Below are 19,113 nucleotides of genomic sequence, written 5' to 3'. Positions count from 1 at the left end.
AGCTAAACATCGACCAAATCTGATTTTTGGAGGTGCTATATGGGCGGGTCTGTTGAAGATTATGTGGTCTTGGGAATCTGAGCAGGTTTTCTTTTTTCTTTTTTTTTTTCCCTTCCCCTCATCATTCTGAAGTTATTTAAATGAACAATGTTTATAATGGAACTGTGCAGTGGCGCTACTTGAATTGAACATTTACTTCATAGCAATCTGGCTGTTTTGTTTTATCTTGAGAAAGATAATAGCCTTGTCACTGAAGAGGAAGAGGCTGCGGTGTCAGTCATCAGTCATAGTCAGAAGTACCTATCTTTTTTTAATAAAACATTTGTAGAAAATTTTGTGCAGATTCGGTAATTTACTTCAAGCAACAGTTTGTTCTGTCTCAATTTCTGCTCTTGAATCAGGTTAGAAATCTTTTTTTAATAAAACATTTGTAGAAAATTTTGTGCAGATTCGGTAATTTACTTCAAGCAACAGTTCTGTCTCAATTTCTGCTCTTGAATTAGGTTAGAAAAAAGGAATGCTGCAATTTGACTAAATTATTTTCTTGTATTCACATAGGATTCAGTTTTCACAAGCAATCTGTGTTTGCTTTAGTCATTGATTTCCAGCTTAATATCAGTGGAGAAAAAGTTAATCTGATAAGTGTGTTTAAAAAAAAAATAAAAAAAAATCCCCCACGTCTTTGTTTTGAGTAATTCTTGCAGCTACAATGCATGGCTTCTTGCCAAGAGCACTGCCTCCTCTCTTCCTCTCTCTCCACCACTCTTTAGTGTGTTCAGTTGGCATTCTTTCTAGAAACTCATAATTTGCTTTCTTGGAAAATTCCTGTATTGCATCCTCTTCACTAAAACTGAAGCTCACTCTTTAATAGTAGCATGAGGAAATGTGTGTACTGTGGACTGGTACTTGTTATGCTTGTTCTGCTACTACCCATGCTTGTAGTACAAGACAAGATACGGTGTCTGGGCCATCTCTTCACTATTTCCTGACTGAACTGCTTGATCAGATGTGTGACTAAACTGGATTTACCTAGTCGCTAAAGTTTTTATTTGTTATAATCTAAATGTTGTATTAGCCTTTGCAAGATGCAGAGCATTGTGTATAACTACTTCTACTTCATAGAGGTAATAGCACACAAAGGCAGCCCTAATTTAGTTGAGTGGAGTCACTTCAAAAATGCTCAGATGCAACTGGAAAATAGAATGAACTTGATTTGACTTCACACAAATTTCTGTTTTATCTGTATATGGTCAGTTCATCTTACCTCTGTCTTCTGAAGTGTCCTGTAGGATGGACACTAGCCTTATGTTTGTATTCAGTCTGTTTCTTGCTGTATAACTAAAAAGTAAATATTTTCCTATGACACTTATCCCAACTGTCTGTAGCTGCAAAATTCCTACTACTCTGAACTGATTGAAGGAGTATGTCTATAAACTGTCTGTTCCTTCTTTGAAGCAGGGTGTATGTATATTCTTGAGAGCCTCCTTTTCCTCTGCCAAAAAGAAACACAAAACTGTTTGCACAGGTGTCTGAAACAAATGAAGAAAAACTGGTTTGTTGATTCTCATAGTGAGTCTGAATAAATATAGTTCTTCCTGCTCTGCACAGTGTAAGTTTGTGCAGTGGGTAGGCAGCGTGATGTCCAGATAAGCTAATTGTGGAGAGGAGGCGGTACGCTGAAAAATGACTACAACTGGCTTCAGAGGCTCGTTCTGAGGATCATGACATGCAGAAAAGTATGAAGACAGAATGCTGCAAATGGGCAGTTTACAGGTTACTAATATTTTAGAAGTAGAAAAGAATGGATATGTTGGAAGCAAAACAAATTAACTGGAAAAACTTTTGTAGAGTGAGTCTTAGATACCTCCCTACTGCTAGGTGTGTAGTTCTACTGAAAAACCTTAGTAACGCCTGTATTAATTTTGATATCTTGTTAGTACAAAACAAAAGGAGAATAGTTAATAGACTGTTGCTAGTGAACTTTCAAACCATGGTATTGCCCAAAGACTCAAAGCAGTAGAGTTTTCAGATTGGATCCAGTTCAGCTGAGACAGAAATTGTTCTGCCTTCCTCCAATTCAGTCACTCACAACCAGTTTTCCACTTAAGGGTGTGGAAAGTAGTATTTCTGTTAAAAATTGGAAATGTTATATGACGGTAGACTTGCTGTATGGGATTTTGGCTAGAAAGAAGCTTGTTCTGCTCATGTGCTGGAGTATGAGCAGGCAGAGATAAATCCCATGTTCTCGCACAGAACATCTTGTGTAGGTGGAGGGGAAAAAAAAAAAGTTGAACTAAGAACCAGAAGTATTTTCTTTCTTTGGAGCAGTGGCAATTCAGATTCAACATTGCTTTAAAAATGTTTCATTTGTAGTATTATTTTGAACAAGGTTTCTTCTTTTAGGGGGATAGTTTTCTTTTTATAATATTACTAATCTGCATCAGATGCTGAAGAAAGCGTTTTGTTGCATGGCTGTTGTTTTCAGTCATTATAGCAGTTTCCAAACGCTGAGAGGCACAGGTGATCAGTTAAGATGTCAGATGAAGTCTTTAGTTGAATCTTGAGAAACGGATAACATTCAGGCTGTTTGTCCGAAGGAGTATGAACCAAGGCTAGAATTTAAGGTCCTTCTTGCTCCTGATCCTGATTACAGCAGACCTCTAGCTTGATCTCCTTTGTTCCTCACCCACCCCTGTCCCTAGGATTTAAACCTACCTATATGCCAAAATTGCCCTGATCTAATTAAGTTTTGTTTAATGATTCTGAAATACCTTTGTGGATGCATTTTATTTTTTTAGAAACAGAAAGTAGATATCTACAAAGAGACCTTAGTTGGTCCTAAACTCTTACTTCTGAAACACAGATTTGTTAAACCATTCCAATGCAGTCTTGTCAGAGAAACTTTAAAATACATACCAAATGCTTGTATGATAATCTGCTCCATCTCAAATGGTCAACAAAAGCTGCAGTTTTTTATAAAAATAAAAAAACCCCAGGCAACCCACACTTTTTTCCCTGCCTTGGTGCCCTTTCTTTAAGGGATTTTATTTCAAATAGTCCTGTGAGTGTGAAAGTGGGAGTTATGGGGGGAAAAAAAAAGGGGGAGGGGGTGTGTTTTTCACTTAGGTCACATTTGTCCAATGTCTTGATTGAAGTTTGAGGAAAGACTAAGAGGTCTAACTGCTATTGCACCTCCTGGTTAAAGTCTTGGCAATGTTGAAGCAGCTGTGAATATAGAATTGACTCAGTTCTAATTAAAAATCCATGAAATAAAATGGAATCTTAGGAAGTTTTCAGGTGCAGGAAGATAACCTGCGCTTCCTGTACTGAAATGATGTGTAACCATACTTGTAGCAGACCAAACAAATGATATTAAAAATAAGAACTACTACACTTGAGAATATTGTTCTGTTTTGCCAAAATAATTATCCTAGAACTAGCTGCAAGGGAACTGTTGAATGGTACAGAACTAATTGGATTGAGTTTTGTATTGTTCTCTTTTCTTTCTACAGGAGATCCATGTACAGTTTCTTCTCAGCTGGAGTTAGAAGAGGCCTTTCGGTTGTATGAACTAAACAAGGATTCAGAGCTTCTGATTCATGGTATGGTGAAATTTACTATTGCTTCTCATGTTTGTACCTGTGAATAAGTGGAATTTTTATCTTGCATTATCTGTGTCTTTTGCACAGCCTTCTCAATTAAAGCCTGTTGTGGCATTCTGTCAAGAGGGTGCTGAAGACCATGCACCATGCTTTTTATCTGTCAGCACTTTGTCAACATTCTTTATTAAATTAAGGGAGGAAAAATTACTTTACTGTTAGTTTATTAATGAAAGACAGCCCCTGTGTCTCTTTCATTCATACCAAGTGCCTTCATATGCTTGTCAGCAATGAGTGGGAGAAGATATATAGTACAGTGTCCTACACTTTGTTATTAATATAGATGCTGCTCTAAAGCACTTATTAGGAGAAAAGTTGATGAGCTCCATTTGTGATGACAGATTAGTCAAAAGTTTGACTTTTCTAACGTTAAGTACTTTGAACCAGTTTTGAACCTAATAATATTGTGCCCCTGTTTGATGTGTAATTGTTCCATTTTTATCTTTCAGGGTTATATGCCTGTTGTGGTAGCTTCTGCAGTATATTTTTCTTACTATTTGTATCTTTTTACAAGTAGAGGATAAGATTTCAATTTAACAGAGACTGTAACAGAAAAGCCAAGGGATCGTTGTAAAGAGTGTTTATGAGTGTGTTACTTTACAATGTCTTAACATGGTTCTCCTCTAAAAGGATGCAAAAAAATCTAGTTCACTGTCAGCTCGTTTGGGAGGAAGAGCCAGCTTTTCAGCTTCCCACGAAGACTTTTAAAAAGTGGAAGAAGAATGTAATCTGTTTCTATATATATATTTCACTTTTTCTGTATGTATTACTTCAGTATCCTTTTTGATCTGCCCTTTCTATGTTTATTTTTGTGTTTGATAAGCTTCTGATCAAACCAGCACCAGAGCTCGCTCTCCCCAGTTATACTTCTGTCTGACAGTTACTGAAGCTAAATAAACTAAAAAAAAAAGGGTTAATGCAGACAAGATCATATGTAGCTGTCAGGACACTAATATAATATGTTTATAGTCAAGATTTCCACATACTGACTGTGATGACTGGTCACATGAGAAACCAGAATCATTACTTTTTTCTAGTTACTTTCTTTAGGAAAGTAACTGCTTTTTGCTCGTATTTCTCATGTGTATCACTTATGTCCATTAAAAGGGGTTTGTGGCAGCTTTTCACTTCACCTGCTCTTGCACAAGGTTTTGTTAAAATGCAGTCTTGCTGTCTTCCTAAACAGTTGAATACCTTTCGGAAGTGTTGTATTTAACCCAAAGATTTATTTTCTGTCCGAAATAAAAATTAATCAGAAGTTAATGTCTTTCTTGCAGTATTTCCTTGTGTACCAGAACGGCCTGGCATGCCTTGTCCGGGAGAAGATAGTAAGTAGGCATTTTAGTTAAGAAGTACAGAAAGTCAGGAGTTCGGATTTCCTGTTTTAGAAGATTTTGATATTCTATGGTTTGACGTCCTATACTTATGAATATTAATAATGCAAATCTTTACAAATTAAAAGGAATAGAAAGTCTTGCTAAACTTAAATGTTTGTCACTTTTGAATCATTGTTAATAAGCTTTTCACATTCCTGTTAACTGTCCATGTCACTCTGCTTTCCTTGCTTTTGCCTCTTCTATCATGACGGTTTTTTATCCTATTCCTGTCTTTTTGGTAGTTGCCAGATTGCTGGCTGACTAATGTCAACAAAGGCTTGTAACTGATGGTAATGACTTGTCCTATCACCGTTTAGAGATCTGTGGTTAGTTGATTTTAAATTGATGTTTAGGCACTATCAGGAGTATTCTCCGAAAACCTCTAAGTCATATTAACTAGTGTACTAGACATTAAAGAAGTAATTTTCCCTCTGTCTTAAAAGTTTTATAAAAGGGCATGTGTATGTTAAGCACACATCTGTCAGTGATATCCAAGTCTCTGACAAATGTAAATGTGTATGCTTAAAAGTTAACTTTGGCAGTATGGGTCATGCTGCATTTTGAAAAAAATGAGGTTGTGGACTGAATCAGAAGTAGATTTGCAACTCAGTGTAGTTTTGTGTATTCTAGTTTTCAGTTTTGGTTCCTGACATGCCTCTAGTAGTAAAAAATAAAAATTAAAAAACTAAACAGTGGCAGCTGTGGATCTGAAACACTGGAGGATTTGTGTAAGCAACCTTATAAATCAGGGCATGCTCCTGAAATTCACCTTCTTTCCTTCTTCCTCTTCCCCACAGCTCCTCCCCAAGTTTAGGTAAGGTAGGTGCATACTTTGCACACAAGTGTTTGGATTGTTTGGGCAGTTCTCATTCTCTTGGCTCACTGTTATTTTTAACTTTGGAAAAGCAGAATTAACTTTGAATTGATCAGGATATTCTACTTCAAATTTTCTCCAAAACTTAAAAATCTAAAAAGATACCTGGAACATTACTCTGTGTTTCTGTAAGGTGCAGGAGTGAAACTTTACTCTGAAGTCACTCTACACAGAAACCTCCACGAGAAGATGTTGTAGTTCTGTGTTTGTATTTTTATGGATATAATCGTATGTTTTTCCTCTTAGAATCCATTTATCGCCGAGGCGCCCGCCGGTGGCGAAAGCTCTATTGTGCAAATGGTCACACTTTCCAAGCCAAACGATTTAACAGGGTGAGACTCTTGTTGGGTACTTAAAACCGTGATACAGGGATGTCTTACTTCCGTAATTCCAATGTCACTGCCTTGAAAAACTGTAAGGTAGTTTTATTCTCATTTTTGTTGTTTGTGTATAGTATGTAGGCTTTTGGCAACCCTGTAGTTTCAGGAAACTTAATTGTTGTTAAATTATCAGGAACTTAAAATAGAAAAAAAATTAATTGATTGCAATTCACTTTACATATATTCTGAAACCATGATATCAATTATGTACATGCTCCTGTGTTCCCTTAAAAGCTTCCGAGAGGGCAAACTTGAACACTGGCATTAGATGACTGTGAGCTGAAAGTACATTTTCAGTTCTTTAAGTTCTGGGAGTTAAAAGGTCTGAACTCGCTTATGATGCACAGACTTTTCTTTCATGACTTTTAAATGAAAAACTGAGATGTTTCTCCAAACAGCCTGCTTATGATGGCATGTAATCAACTGAAAATAACAAACCATTTGTAGTATTTTTGAGAAGCAATGGTCACATATAATTAGCTGAGGACCACGAAGGCTATCTGCTGTATTTAGAAAAAGCAATAGCAAAAACCAAACCCAAAATATTTGAATAAGCCAGGTTCCTTGACAGCTTCAATAATCTTTCCTTCATTTCTAAGCTTAGTGTATTGTGTGCTTAATGCTTGAGATTGTCTCCACTAAACTTCATCTTGAGCATCCTTCATATCTAACTTCTGCTTTTTTTTTTTTTGGCCTCTTCCTGGTCAAAGGCTGTCAAGGCACCATAGTTTAATCACTTTCCACTCTTGCTTTCGTAGGCACCCTGTTTTCATGGATCTTTTGAATTGTTATGTGAATGTCCTTCAGTGAGTGGTGATCTTCCCATTTCCTGTTATCTGGTGGTTTAATGTGTTGAAGCTTTTGCTTTCCTGCCTTCCTATGTACAACCATAAGGACTCATCTACACAGAGAGATGACAAGATATGTGGCAAATTAGCTTGGTCACAGCAGCCTGCTGATTCAGCTGCAATGCTTTTGACCTGGAGTTGGCTCATGCCTCTCTGGGGCTGTGTGCAGCAGAAGAGGCTGACTGTGCCTGCACCTTTCCGTGTAGATGCACACTTGCTATATGGCAGCTGCTGCTTACTGTTCAGTTGTAAATTTTGAGCTCCTCTGTATTGTATCTGCCCATTCATTCTTAAAAGTTTTCAGAGAGAGACTCTTGGTGTAGTGGCAAGTTCAGTAGGGATCTCTCTGATCACCTAGCCTATGTTTTTTGTTAATGAAAATGTGGCTGAAGAGTTTTCTTGTTTAGGTTTGCTCTTTAATTGCTTTTCTTGATTTGTCATTCTAGAGAGCTCATTGTGCCATCTGCACTGACCGAATCTGGGGCCTGGGTCGCCAGGGATATAAATGCATCAATTGCAAACTTCTTGTTCACAAGAAGTGCCACAAACTTGTCAGTATTGAATGTGGTCGTCATACGCTACAACCTGTAAGTAAAACTTACCTGAAAAGTTGTCTTGAAAAAACAACCACCAACTGATCAAACAAAAACCCCATTTTATACTAATGGTTTTCAAACTACAGTCTGCAAATAATCACAGTAGATGAAACATCATTCTTTATGGTTACTGTGACACTCTGCAAGAAAGTTTGGGATTCACTTAGCAGAATGGCAATTTAGTGGCAAGACAGAAGTCTAATTTTCACATCTGCTATTTTTTCCTGTGTCAAATGTAAACATACAAGTGATATTTATCTTCTCTTTCACTGTGTTGTTACACAGCATGTATATATGTATACACATGCATGCTATTTTACATTTTCCAAGTGAAGTACAGGTAAAATAAATTCTCTGAATATCTGTTAGATTATTGGACTATTTCCCATTTTACAGGAAAAAAAAAAAAAATGAAGTGCAGAAGTTTTGACTTTTCTCCCAAGAAATTCAATAATCTTTAGTTCTTAAGTCCCCAGAAAAATTTAGATGATTACTGCTGCTGGTTTAATATTAGAAGCAGACAGCTACAAGTCAACATTTTGTGAATTCATTTGACTAATATATGTACTGCTGAAGTACTTGAGCTTTTCTGTCTCATTTCTCATCTGTTGTACTACTTCACTGTGTAGTGCTGAATTGTGACTTCAGCAGCTTCTGGAAACTTGTCATAACTTCTGGAAAATAGGTAAAACAAGGACTGCAGTGGTTTCTTTTATTGTGTATGGATTAAAGCAGTAACTGTGTTGACTAATCAAGTTAAAAAGTAGCTAGATTATATTCCTCAGGGATCATTTCTTTCATTTATTGTCTCTAAAATAATGTCTCCCACACTTGGACAGTCTATTACAAAAATCCTGTGCATATTGCAGGAACCAATAATGCCTATGGATTCATCATCAGTGCATCCAGATAATGTAGAATCAGGTAAGATCAATTCTTTTTTCTGTACATTACTGTAGGTTGCTGAAACATAACTTTGGATTTTAAAATGAAACAAAATAATTAAAACTATTTTTAAAAACTATTCTTTACTTTTTTTCCATGGAATGAGAAAAATAAGACAGCTTCTTAATGCTAAGGGGGATATAAATATAAAAAATCCTCAATTTTCCATATTTTACCAGTTTAAGAAACTTGGCTAAAAAGGAAGAATTTAGACTGTCAGTTAAATTTTTCCATCGGTAAGCTGTGTACTTTAAATACCCTGATCAAACAAACAAAACACAAACCCCACTTAACAGAATTGGCAGGGTTTCTACTGGATCAGTAGCCAAAACAAGTTCATTCTTGTAGCAGAGTGATGGTCCTAATGTTTGAATTTGTATATAAACGATGATCAGTTTAAAAATGAAACAAACCACTGTTCTGCACAAGATTATCTGTATGTGGAGTCTGAAGAGATCTACAAATATAATTACAGGGGTTTTGAAGAGATTCCAAATATAATTACAGGGTTTTATGTTAGCCATACTGATTATTAATGCAGTATTGCAAAAGAATGATTCTAATGGTTTAAAAACAAACCAAACCACCAAACCAACAGTTTTGAATACTTGCAACAGATGCATTTTAATTGTGTCTCTCTCTCAGCTCTTGTGTGTGGAAACTTTAAGGCAAAAGAAAATACTGTTGTGTTGCATTGATATAATAATTTTTCTTGCACCTCTAGTGATTCCATACAATCCCTCAAGTCATGAGAGCTTGGACCATGTTGGTGAAGAAAAAGAGGTAAAGTATCTTAACCATGCTGTGTTCAGAGATCTTAAAGCCTGTCTTTCTCTCAATTTCAAGATTTTAGTAATTTAATTTGTCACAAACTGAAAACTAGTACATAAAGCACATTTGAGTTGCTCATTCAAGTGTATGTATGTATGGCTTGCAAGCTCTTTTATTTTGAACCTTGAGTTGAGATGTGCTTTGATTTAGAAAGTATTCCAAACTCCCCCAGTTTCGTTTGTTTCTTATCTGCCAAGTTTCCTCTGCCTCCTTTCTTTCCCCTCACATTCCTCTTCAGGACAGTGCAGTTTTAAGCATAACAAGTATTAACTGAATTACTTGTTTATATTAATTTTGCTGTTCTATTTGAAATGCTAACTTTTGCAGTTGTTAAAATTGGCAAGCCTGCTTACTAATTTCAAAGTATCTTTGTCAATAGGCGATGAGCATTAGAGAAAGTGGCAAAGCTTCCTCCAGTCTGGGTCTTCAGGATTTTGATTTGCTCCGAGTTATAGGAAGAGGCAGTTACGCCAAAGTACTGCTTGTTCGACTGAAGAAAACTGAACGGATTTATGCAATGAAAGTGGTGAAGAAAGAGCTCGTCAATGATGATGAGGTAGGCAAGCTTTTTATCAATAAATCGGGCAACTCTTACAAAGAGCTTCAGTATCTACCACAAGGTGGGAGCCAGGCTTCTGGGTCTGCAACACTAATTGAAAATTATACATGTGGTTTCTTATACATACTATACTATAGAAGGTTCACAAGACATAACTGATTTTGAGGTCTTCATTGACAGACTGGTAGCTCACAGCTGCCGTCCTGTGCCAGTAGTTTCTGTCATGAGCCTCACTGCCTCTGTTTCAGCGTCTCCTTTTGTGATCGGAACTGTCTGCAGCAGTGCTCCTGCAGGATTCAAGTTAGTAAGCCTGGCTTACTTCGTTATTTTGGAGCACTATTCCATATATCTCCTATTATGTTGGTTTGCTGGACTGAAAAAGAAATGAGTCGAGTCTGGTTTTCATATGTTCAAGTTTGGGTTTTTTTTGTCACAAAGGAAAACTCACAGTATTATTTTAATTGCTCTTTAAATCAGACCTACATCTTAACAATTTGTAGCTTATACAGTGGTTAGTGGAACCTATTCAGAAATTGCAGTATTAAACTGCTAAACACCACCTGTTGCTGAAGACTTTGCTTGTGTTTCTTTAGGCTACTCTGAAAAGACTCAAGTGACTGTGGCTTGCTATCCAAGAGCTTTTGCTTTTATTTCTCGGTCTACCATTGATTTCTTCTGCATTTCTTAATGCTACTTTACATTTGTCTGCACCAATTTATCTTTTACAGATGAGTGTTTTTTCATTCTCAAGTGTAGTTACACAATAAGCCTAAAAGTATGGGACACTCAAGACAGGAAAAACAAATGAGTATGCTAAATTGTTTTACTTCACATTGGAGAACTATATAATATTTAATTTCTTGGAAGTAAAACAAGGATGGCAAAACACTTGAATATCCTTCTCCTATTTGTCATTAATACTTGACCTAAGAAGTGCAACAATCCTTTTCTGAATGTCGCTTTTCTTAAATAGGATATTGATTGGGTTCAGACAGAGAAACATGTCTTTGAACAGGCTTCAAATCATCCCTTTCTTGTTGGACTACACTCTTGCTTCCAGACAGAAAGCAGGTAAAGGTCATAACATAATAAGAAGATAGTCTTATTCAAAAAATATTTCATACTGTTAGGAACCTCAAAAGCCTTTTTAAAGCATTAAGTGTTAGGCAGCTAGTGAAAGTCAATGGACTGTAAATCACTGTAGCATTTTGAGCAAAAGGCCATGTTCATCTAAGCTTCTCAGATTTGGAAGACGCAAAAGAATGTAAAGTACTGGTAGGTATGATGGGAAGGAATGATGGGAAGGATTCTGCACAGGAAGAGAGATGCAGCTAGCAGGAAAAAAAAGGCTTAAGAATATGAGGTAGAAGACAGAACATAGAATGGGAGGAAAAAAAGGTTTAGGGAGAGAAAAATCAGAAGTACAAGAAATGAGGACATTTACCTCAAACGTGCATGGAGTCTCTGAAGACAAGTCTCTGAGCAGGACTCAGAAAACGGTACCTGAATTTTGAAAAGGAAAACAGAGTAAGGGAGATGAAAATGCTTGTTTTCCTGTGTGTTTATATATAGGAGAAAAGATTGCAGTAGATTAATAAATTGCTATTCTATACAGTAATAATTTTCAGTATATATAAAACATAGTTATTTTATATTTAAACAGCGTTGTTGCTATTTGAAAAGGTGACAAGCTAGTGGAGGGAAGTGAGAAAAAAGAGAATTCGTAATATACTGATAGTATTAACCACAAACAAAGGAAATTAAAAGGATCGGGAAGGAAAATGGGGAATTTTTTTTTCTGGTTTGTGCATAGAAACTGATGTGAACCTATTTATATAGTCACATATGTAATAATGACAAGCAGTAGCCATAATGGGTTAGGAATGTGGAAAGGATTACTTACTTTCCTTTAGTGATAAAGGAAATACCTAGAGAAACTTTGTATACTTGCTTTTTAACTTTGGGAATTTATTCAGAGTGAGAGGAAATGGTGAAACCAGCCATATTACCAGAGAGATGGGAGGAGTTGAATTGACATTGTTCAATAACAGATCTGGAACATCTCAAACTTCTCTCAGCCTTGTATACAACCATTTGTAACAAACTCCTGTGTGTTTCAGGTTATTCTTTGTTATAGAGTATGTAAATGGAGGAGATCTCATGTTTCATATGCAGAGACAGAGAAAGCTGCCAGAGGAGCATGCCAGGTATGTCTAATTTCAGATTTCATGCATTAAAACAGTTGATTTTCTGACACAGTGCAGTAGCATAGAGATTATGATGATGAGCTAGCAAATCCTCACCAGATGTTACAGACTTAAGAAATGTGAAACTGCATCCTCACTTTAATGCTGCAAGCTACCATATTTTTGTTTCAGGGAGGAACTGTAATAGGTATTGTTTGTATTAGCATTACTCTAGGTGACTTCAGTCTGATTCTGATTCCTAGTGAAACACTGTTGTGGTATTCTTTAACTGTCTAATGATATCAATGTGTTTCTTTTACAACAACCGCTACCAGCTGTCCAGGCAAATGCTGAGTTCTTGGTGCATATGCTTCATCTCAGATGGTGAGATGAAAGGGATGATGTTAGTAGACATTAATATTAATTAAAAATAATTTTTGAAGTGATTGTGAATAGAAATGTTTGTGTGATTACAAACAATTTATTCACTTCTGTAATGAAAAATAACAGGATGCATGGGATTATATTTAGAAAAATATCATACTACCAAGACTATTTTATTGTGGTTTGGGGTTTGGTTACTTGGGTAACTTTCTTTCTGCACTAGGTTTTATTCTGCTGAAATCAGTCTAGCATTGAACTATTTACATGAACGAGGGATAATCTACAGAGATTTAAAACTGGATAATGTGCTACTAGATTCTGAAGGACATATTAAACTCACAGATTACGGCATGTGCAAGGTAAGATGTAGTTCCTTGCTAACCTGCAAAATCAACAATTGAGAAATTGTCATGAATCAAAAGATGCAGAGACTTAAAAATGAGTGATTCACGGTATTCTTTTATACACAGTGCAGATAGGCTTGTATACTCATATCACTTCTACAAATGGAGAAAAGAGAAAGAAATGCCAAAGTGCACAGACTACGTATATGTACTGCTTGTTTTTATAAAGCTGCTGTATCAACTTGACTGGGAGGGGTAGGCTGAAATAGTCAAGATAGCTTGATTTCAAAAAGAGCAAGAGGTTGCAATATATCAGTGTCACTTGCTCCCATTTGGATTCTATGACACTTCCTATTTTCTCTAGAAAAACTTTGTCACCACAAAGACACTGGAGCACAGGTTTGACTTTGCCATGGGATTGCCATTATGCTCATCTATTAGAACTATTTTTTAAATTTTGGCTAAGCAACTGAAAGTCTTAAAATAATACAGGTTGGAAAAGGCCTCAGGTGAGGAAGTCTAATCCACTCTCCCACTCAAAGCAGCTGTAAGATCAGGCCAGGTTACTAAGGGCTTTATTCAGTTTCACCTTGAAAACTTCCAAGGATGAAGATGGCACAACTCCTTTGGGTAACCCCTCCCCGTTCTGCATCCCATGCTCTCCTCTGAAAAGCTTGTATCTGTCCATTGTGACACCCCGGTCATGTAAGCTGTTCCACCATGCCTCAGTTATTGCCACGTACCTACTGTTGGAGATGTGGTGGAGCTTACTAGCTAAAACCTTAAGACGATGTTGTCAGTAGGTACGTGCCGTCCTCTTGAGACTGTATGTGTCACCTACTTCTGTTTCTTTTGAAACAAGTAGTGTTTTGTATTCCTTTACATACAGATTTAAGTATAGTTTTACTAAAATGAAAGCAGTTTATTCAGGACACTTTAATTCAAAATTAAGTTCTTAGCAGAGGGGGATTGTGGGATCTTTGACTAACTGTAAAGTATTTTCTTCCTATCTTTTCTTAAAGGAAGGTCTGAGACCTGGTGACACAACCAGCACGTTTTGTGGGACTCCAAACTATATTGCACCTGAAATTCTGCGGGGAGAGGATTATGGTAAATTGAATTTTTGACTGCTACTATCTAATTTTCATCTTGTCTCTTACTACTTACTTGAGTGGTTTAGCGGTAGAAAATATAAATCTCCATTAGACACGTGATCAGCCTAATTTAGTGTCCTGTCTGAAAAAGTAAATAAACCCTTCAAAAGAAGGGCAGAAAACATCACACCAAGCAAATAAGATACCCTGCCTTCCAGGTTTTAAATTCTTTATCAGTCTTGAAGAATAGCTTGAGTCTTCCAAATTTATTATTGTTTATAACCATTTTAGATACTACTAACGATACACTTGCAGTCTTGAACTGTGCTCAGTTTTGGAGCTTTACATTTGGCAGCAATGATAGTATTAGATATAAATGTATTGCAAAGGGCCTAGATAATAGACATCCCTTTCACAGATCTCAGTATTAAAAATGAAATTGTCTGTGCAACTGCTTGTTCAGGAAGTCCACAACATTGATGAAACAAGAGATGTAAGAGAGTATAGAAGGCTTGCTGTGTATGTTTTCTATTACTTACCCTTTCCTCCTAAGCTTGCAATAGTGTGCCAAGTGGATCTTTGATCTGTTTTCTTCCATTAAGGTTTTAACAAGTTTTACAATTAGTTCCTATTCTAAAAAAAGAGTGTGTGTGTGTATATATATATACTTTTTCTTTAAATCTACCATCTTATTTTAATTGAATGTCTCTTTCAGACTGGCTTCACATCTTCCTTCCTTACCACAAATGTTCTAGGCCAATCAGACTATATCAATCCCAGCATAGCTACTGGAATCTTTGTTCTTTACTAGTGAATAGTAGAATAGATATGCTTAGCTCCATAAATGACTGTCGTCCTGCTATTAAGAATCACATGCTTCCTCCTTGTCCATATCCCCTGCTGTGGATAATGCACCATTGGTTAGTAATGGCTAGGCTTAAATATTATCTAAACCTTTGTTAAGGTCATAATATCAACCTTTAAACTTTTTGCATTTCCTTTTCTTTGTACAGCATCCCCTCCTATTGGACACATAACGAACCAAGTAATGTCTGGTACAATCATTACCTCGCCTTTATTCAGATATCAGAAAGACTTAAATTTTTGAACTCATTCTTTCTTCTCAAAACATGTCTGTCTTTAGCCCCAAAAGCATTAGTATTTTTCCTCCAAAATATCTTCAGTGGTGGTTTCTCCTTTGAATTTTAGGCTTCAGTGTAGACTGGTGGGCACTTGGTGTACTAATGTTTGAAATGATGGCGGGCCGGTCACCATTTGATATCGTTGGGAGTTCTGACAATCCTGATCAGAATACAGAAGATTATCTTTTCCAAGGTAAGTACCATGAATGTTCCTACACTTCAGTGCTTTGCTTCTACTTACCTCTAACCTAACTTTAAAGATGCAAAGGCTGATACGAACCTTGATTTCTTGCAGTAATTTTGGAAAAACAGATCCGAATTCCCCGATCCCTTTCTGTTAAAGCAGCAGGTGTTCTAAAGAGTTTCCTTAATAAGGTAAGAGCTAGAGGGGACTATTTAAGACTTCTCAAGAGCAGCTGTGTTTTTTTAAAACCTGTGGATTAATCCATGTGTAGCAGACATACTTTATCTGTAGAAAAGGTGTGAGCCTGAAGCTGAATTTAAATGGGACTGGGGGACCTATTCTGGATCCTTGTCTTAAAATCTGAAGCTCCAGATTCTCAGGCTGGAGTCTTGAGTAAATTTCAAACTGAAAGGCTTAGAAATGCTCAGAATTATTTCTTTAACCTGGGGAACTGGACAAACTTATCAGATTTATTTTGGTTCTTAAAGATAAGAAGCTTAGCAAATCAATCTGACAACTGCTGATGACTTCATCAAGGGAAATGCAGAGGCAGTAGGCACTCACTGTTTGCTGGTAGCTAACTGACCTAAGAGTCAAAAAGTGCATGGGTGGTGGTGGACTAGAGCGAGCACATACTGGCCTTTATTTAGTCAGTGTTACATGAGGGAGAGAGGTACAGGAGAAACCAGATTTAGTTAAATTACTGTAAGAAAGTAATACCGTTCAAGAACACTGCTTCTGTTACAACACCTTGGTAGTGTGTGTGCGTATGCGTACATGGAGATGGAATTGTCTTGTTAAATACATTGGAAAGAAGGTTATTTTATCATTAACCTGCAGTTACTAGCCCAATGTGAGTGCCCGGCATAGTCAGCCTGCTCAGGGGAGGGTAGGGGGAAAACTTCAAATTCACTTGAATCTAACCAAGTAATTTAAACATATGGTATGTTTAAACAGGTCTGAATAAAACTGCAGAAAGATGGCATGGTTGCTTATATAAAATTCCTTTAAAGGCTTCTATATATTCATTCCTATTTCAGACAGTAAATTGGAACAGTTTCCAAAAGAAATAATGCTAACTTGATTCTTCAGTGTCCCTTGTAACTCTGGTGTTTCATTTCTCACAGAATTTGTACCATTTGTATTTTACTCATGCGAAGGCCATGGCACCCATTTAGAAATTATTTTCTTCCTTGCACAGGATCCAAAGGAACGTTTAGGCTGCCATCCTCAGACAGGATTTGCGGATATCCAGGGACATCCGTTCTTTCGCAATGTTGATTGGGATCTGGTATGTGAATGCCCACTGGCTTGGCTTATTTTCTTTGTATAGAGGGATCACTTGACAACTTGTTTTGAGCGTGAGAGATGATGTAAACACTTCAAAAACCTGAAACTCTTAACTTACGATGTACCATAATGACCATACAAAATCTTTTAACCCTTTTACACACAGCAAGTACAGTAGATTAATAGAATGATTGTAGAAAGTATATGAAAGAAACTTAGTAACTTCTAGCCTTGTTTAAAAATAACTCAATAGGTTGTAACTGATTCTTGGTGTTACTAAGTGCATTTATTCTTAGATGGAGCAAAAGCAAGTGGTGCCTCCATTTAAACCAAATATATCTGGAGAATTTGGTCTGGATAACTTTGATTCCCAGTTCACCAATGAACCTGTGCAGCTCACTCCAGATGATGAGTAAGTAATGTAGAATTTAAGAAGTTCTGATAAGTCAGTGAAGGAGTTATAAAACTTGATTTAATAGCTTTAGTTGTAGTACATAGAGTATATGTAAAGCAGTAAGTAACATTTTCTTGTGTTGGTTTGGAGAAAATTCTGTTGTGTGTCCTCGTGTGGACTTAATACGGCTGGATTAAGTATTCTGGCAGGATGTAAAAATCAACTCACACTGGGAAAGTTGCTATAAAGAATCTTACTTGAGGGAAAGATGAATAAGTGCTATTTTACAAGTTTTAGTGGTATCATCTGCAAGAAAGGAATGTGTGAAGGAAGAGACCTGTTTTGTCAAGTGGTTTATTTTTGCATTACTTTAAACAATGATACTTCTAGAATGTTGGGTTAGATTGAACTTGTCTTGGGTCTTCTGAGCAAGAAAAGATGCTTTGTTTGGCTTGTTCGGGTATTTTAAATTGTTAGTAGTCAAGTGAGATTATCCTGGCCGAAAAGGCTTGATAAAATGCATGATAGTATGTTTGATTTTGGTAGTGGATTTGCGGTTCCGTACTCCTGAGCGGCTCTGATTTGGGATGAGGAGGGAAGGGCCTTTCTGGTTTGACTGAGCTACTGCTGTTTGCATTTTAGAATTTTTCTAGGGTTTTGTATAACCTTCATGCAGTATGTAAACATGAACAGTGAATATTAAATGTTACCTACGCACCTTAATTAGGTCTGAGATCCAGCTTCCTTCTTCATCCCTTTCTAAATGCATAATGTATAAATAAAGTGTAGAAAAGCTGCTGATGCAGGTGCAGTATCTATCACATGTTTTCAGTTTCTTACAAAACTGACTGTTTTGGGAAAGTTTTAAAACTGCAAACTTTGCTTTGTGGGGAGATGATGTGCATGGGAGCAGCCCAATCACTGCTCCTGAGTGGTTCTGTGTTTTGTTACCATTATACGGGCTAGAAAAAAACCTGTGATAACGGTAAGGATAGAGGTACAAAAGAGAAGGGAAATGTTCTCAATTGCGATCCACTGTACAGGTCTAAGTTTTAAGACAAACTATCAGTTAATATAGTTACCTTTTTAATTTTGCTGAACTAATGACTGTTTTTTAATCTTAATAGTGATATTGTGAAGAAGATTGACCAGTCTGAATTTGAAGGCTTTGAATATATAAATCCTCTTTTGATGTCAGCTGAGGAATGTGTCTGAATTCTCCATTTCTGGACTGTGCCAATTGTTACTCTGTTTGTTTCTGCATGGATGAACATCTCTTCATTTGGATGCACTCACATAAAATGAGTAACTGAACATCTTACCCTTGCCACCTAGTGCAAATTACTCACTAATTTTCTTTTTGTATTAATTGTCGTCCAGGACAGTTGTTATGCTGAACCTTCAGCTGCCAGATTAAAAATGTTAAACTTTCCAGCAGTCTTGCCAAACTTTAATATAGAAGTTGATCTTTGGGGCTCCTGACTGCACAATGGGGTCTGGCTGTGTAATCTGCCAATACAATGTTCTGATAAAGGAAAGTTTTCCTATTGCTTTAAGAATACAAATTGCATTAGAGGATCTAATAAAATACCATAAAAGGACTTCCATTTTTCTAGCAAGACGAGCAAGACCTTATGACTTCTGTAATTCTAAATCTCTTCTCTCTAAACATCTCATTTTCTTGTTCTCCTAGACTTAGAGCTATATTATTGCCCTTCAGATTGAAATGACAGCAAGGAGAGCAGATTTTTAAACTGAATAGGTCAAGAATGGCTGCTTTCATAGGGTACAGTGATCCTATCCAAAAGGAGGTGATTAACTCAATAGTAGAATCAGTAGACTTTGCTCTGAAATTATACACCGAGAATTGTACACTGATACACAGAGAGTGCCTTTCTGAGCCTGTCCCTCTCAGTGAGGGTTGTACATGGTATAAAGTGTCAGGTAAATAAATGCAATTCAATTAATACTTTAAAAAGTTAACATCTGTAAAGTAATTTAGCAGTAATGAGCAGCTAATATTGAAG

The 19,113-nt window shown here is 36.7% G+C and overlaps 1 protein-coding gene across 1 annotated transcript; it reads left to right on the top strand.

The window, feature by feature from the left end:
- Window positions 1-3,556: 3,556 nt before the first annotated feature.
- On the top strand, window positions 3,557-18,743 carry PRKCI (protein kinase C, iota). Its single transcript, XM_009698759.1, has 15 exons — window positions 3,557-3,602; window positions 4,937-4,987; window positions 7,584-7,724; window positions 8,603-8,657; window positions 9,403-9,461; window positions 9,889-10,065; window positions 11,042-11,139; window positions 12,189-12,275; window positions 12,862-12,997; window positions 14,005-14,092; window positions 15,286-15,411; window positions 15,514-15,593; window positions 16,604-16,693; window positions 16,989-17,104; window positions 18,214-18,743. Exons 1-15 carry the CDS (start codon window positions 3,600-3,602, stop codon window positions 18,299-18,301), a joined length of 1,395 nt encoding a protein of 464 aa, XP_009697061.1. The 5' UTR covers window positions 3,557-3,599; the 3' UTR covers window positions 18,302-18,743.
- The last annotated feature ends 370 nt before the right edge of the window (window positions 18,744-19,113 follow it).

The sequence above is a fragment of the Cariama cristata genome, unplaced genomic scaffold, assembly GCF_000690535.1.
Source record: "Cariama cristata isolate BGI_N322 unplaced genomic scaffold, ASM69053v1 scaffold24674, whole genome shotgun sequence".
Classification (NCBI taxonomy): domain Eukaryota; kingdom Metazoa; phylum Chordata; class Aves; order Cariamiformes; family Cariamidae; genus Cariama; species Cariama cristata.
The sequence above is the reverse complement of the archived record's forward strand: the minus strand, read 5'-3'. Positions and strand labels throughout refer to the sequence as shown.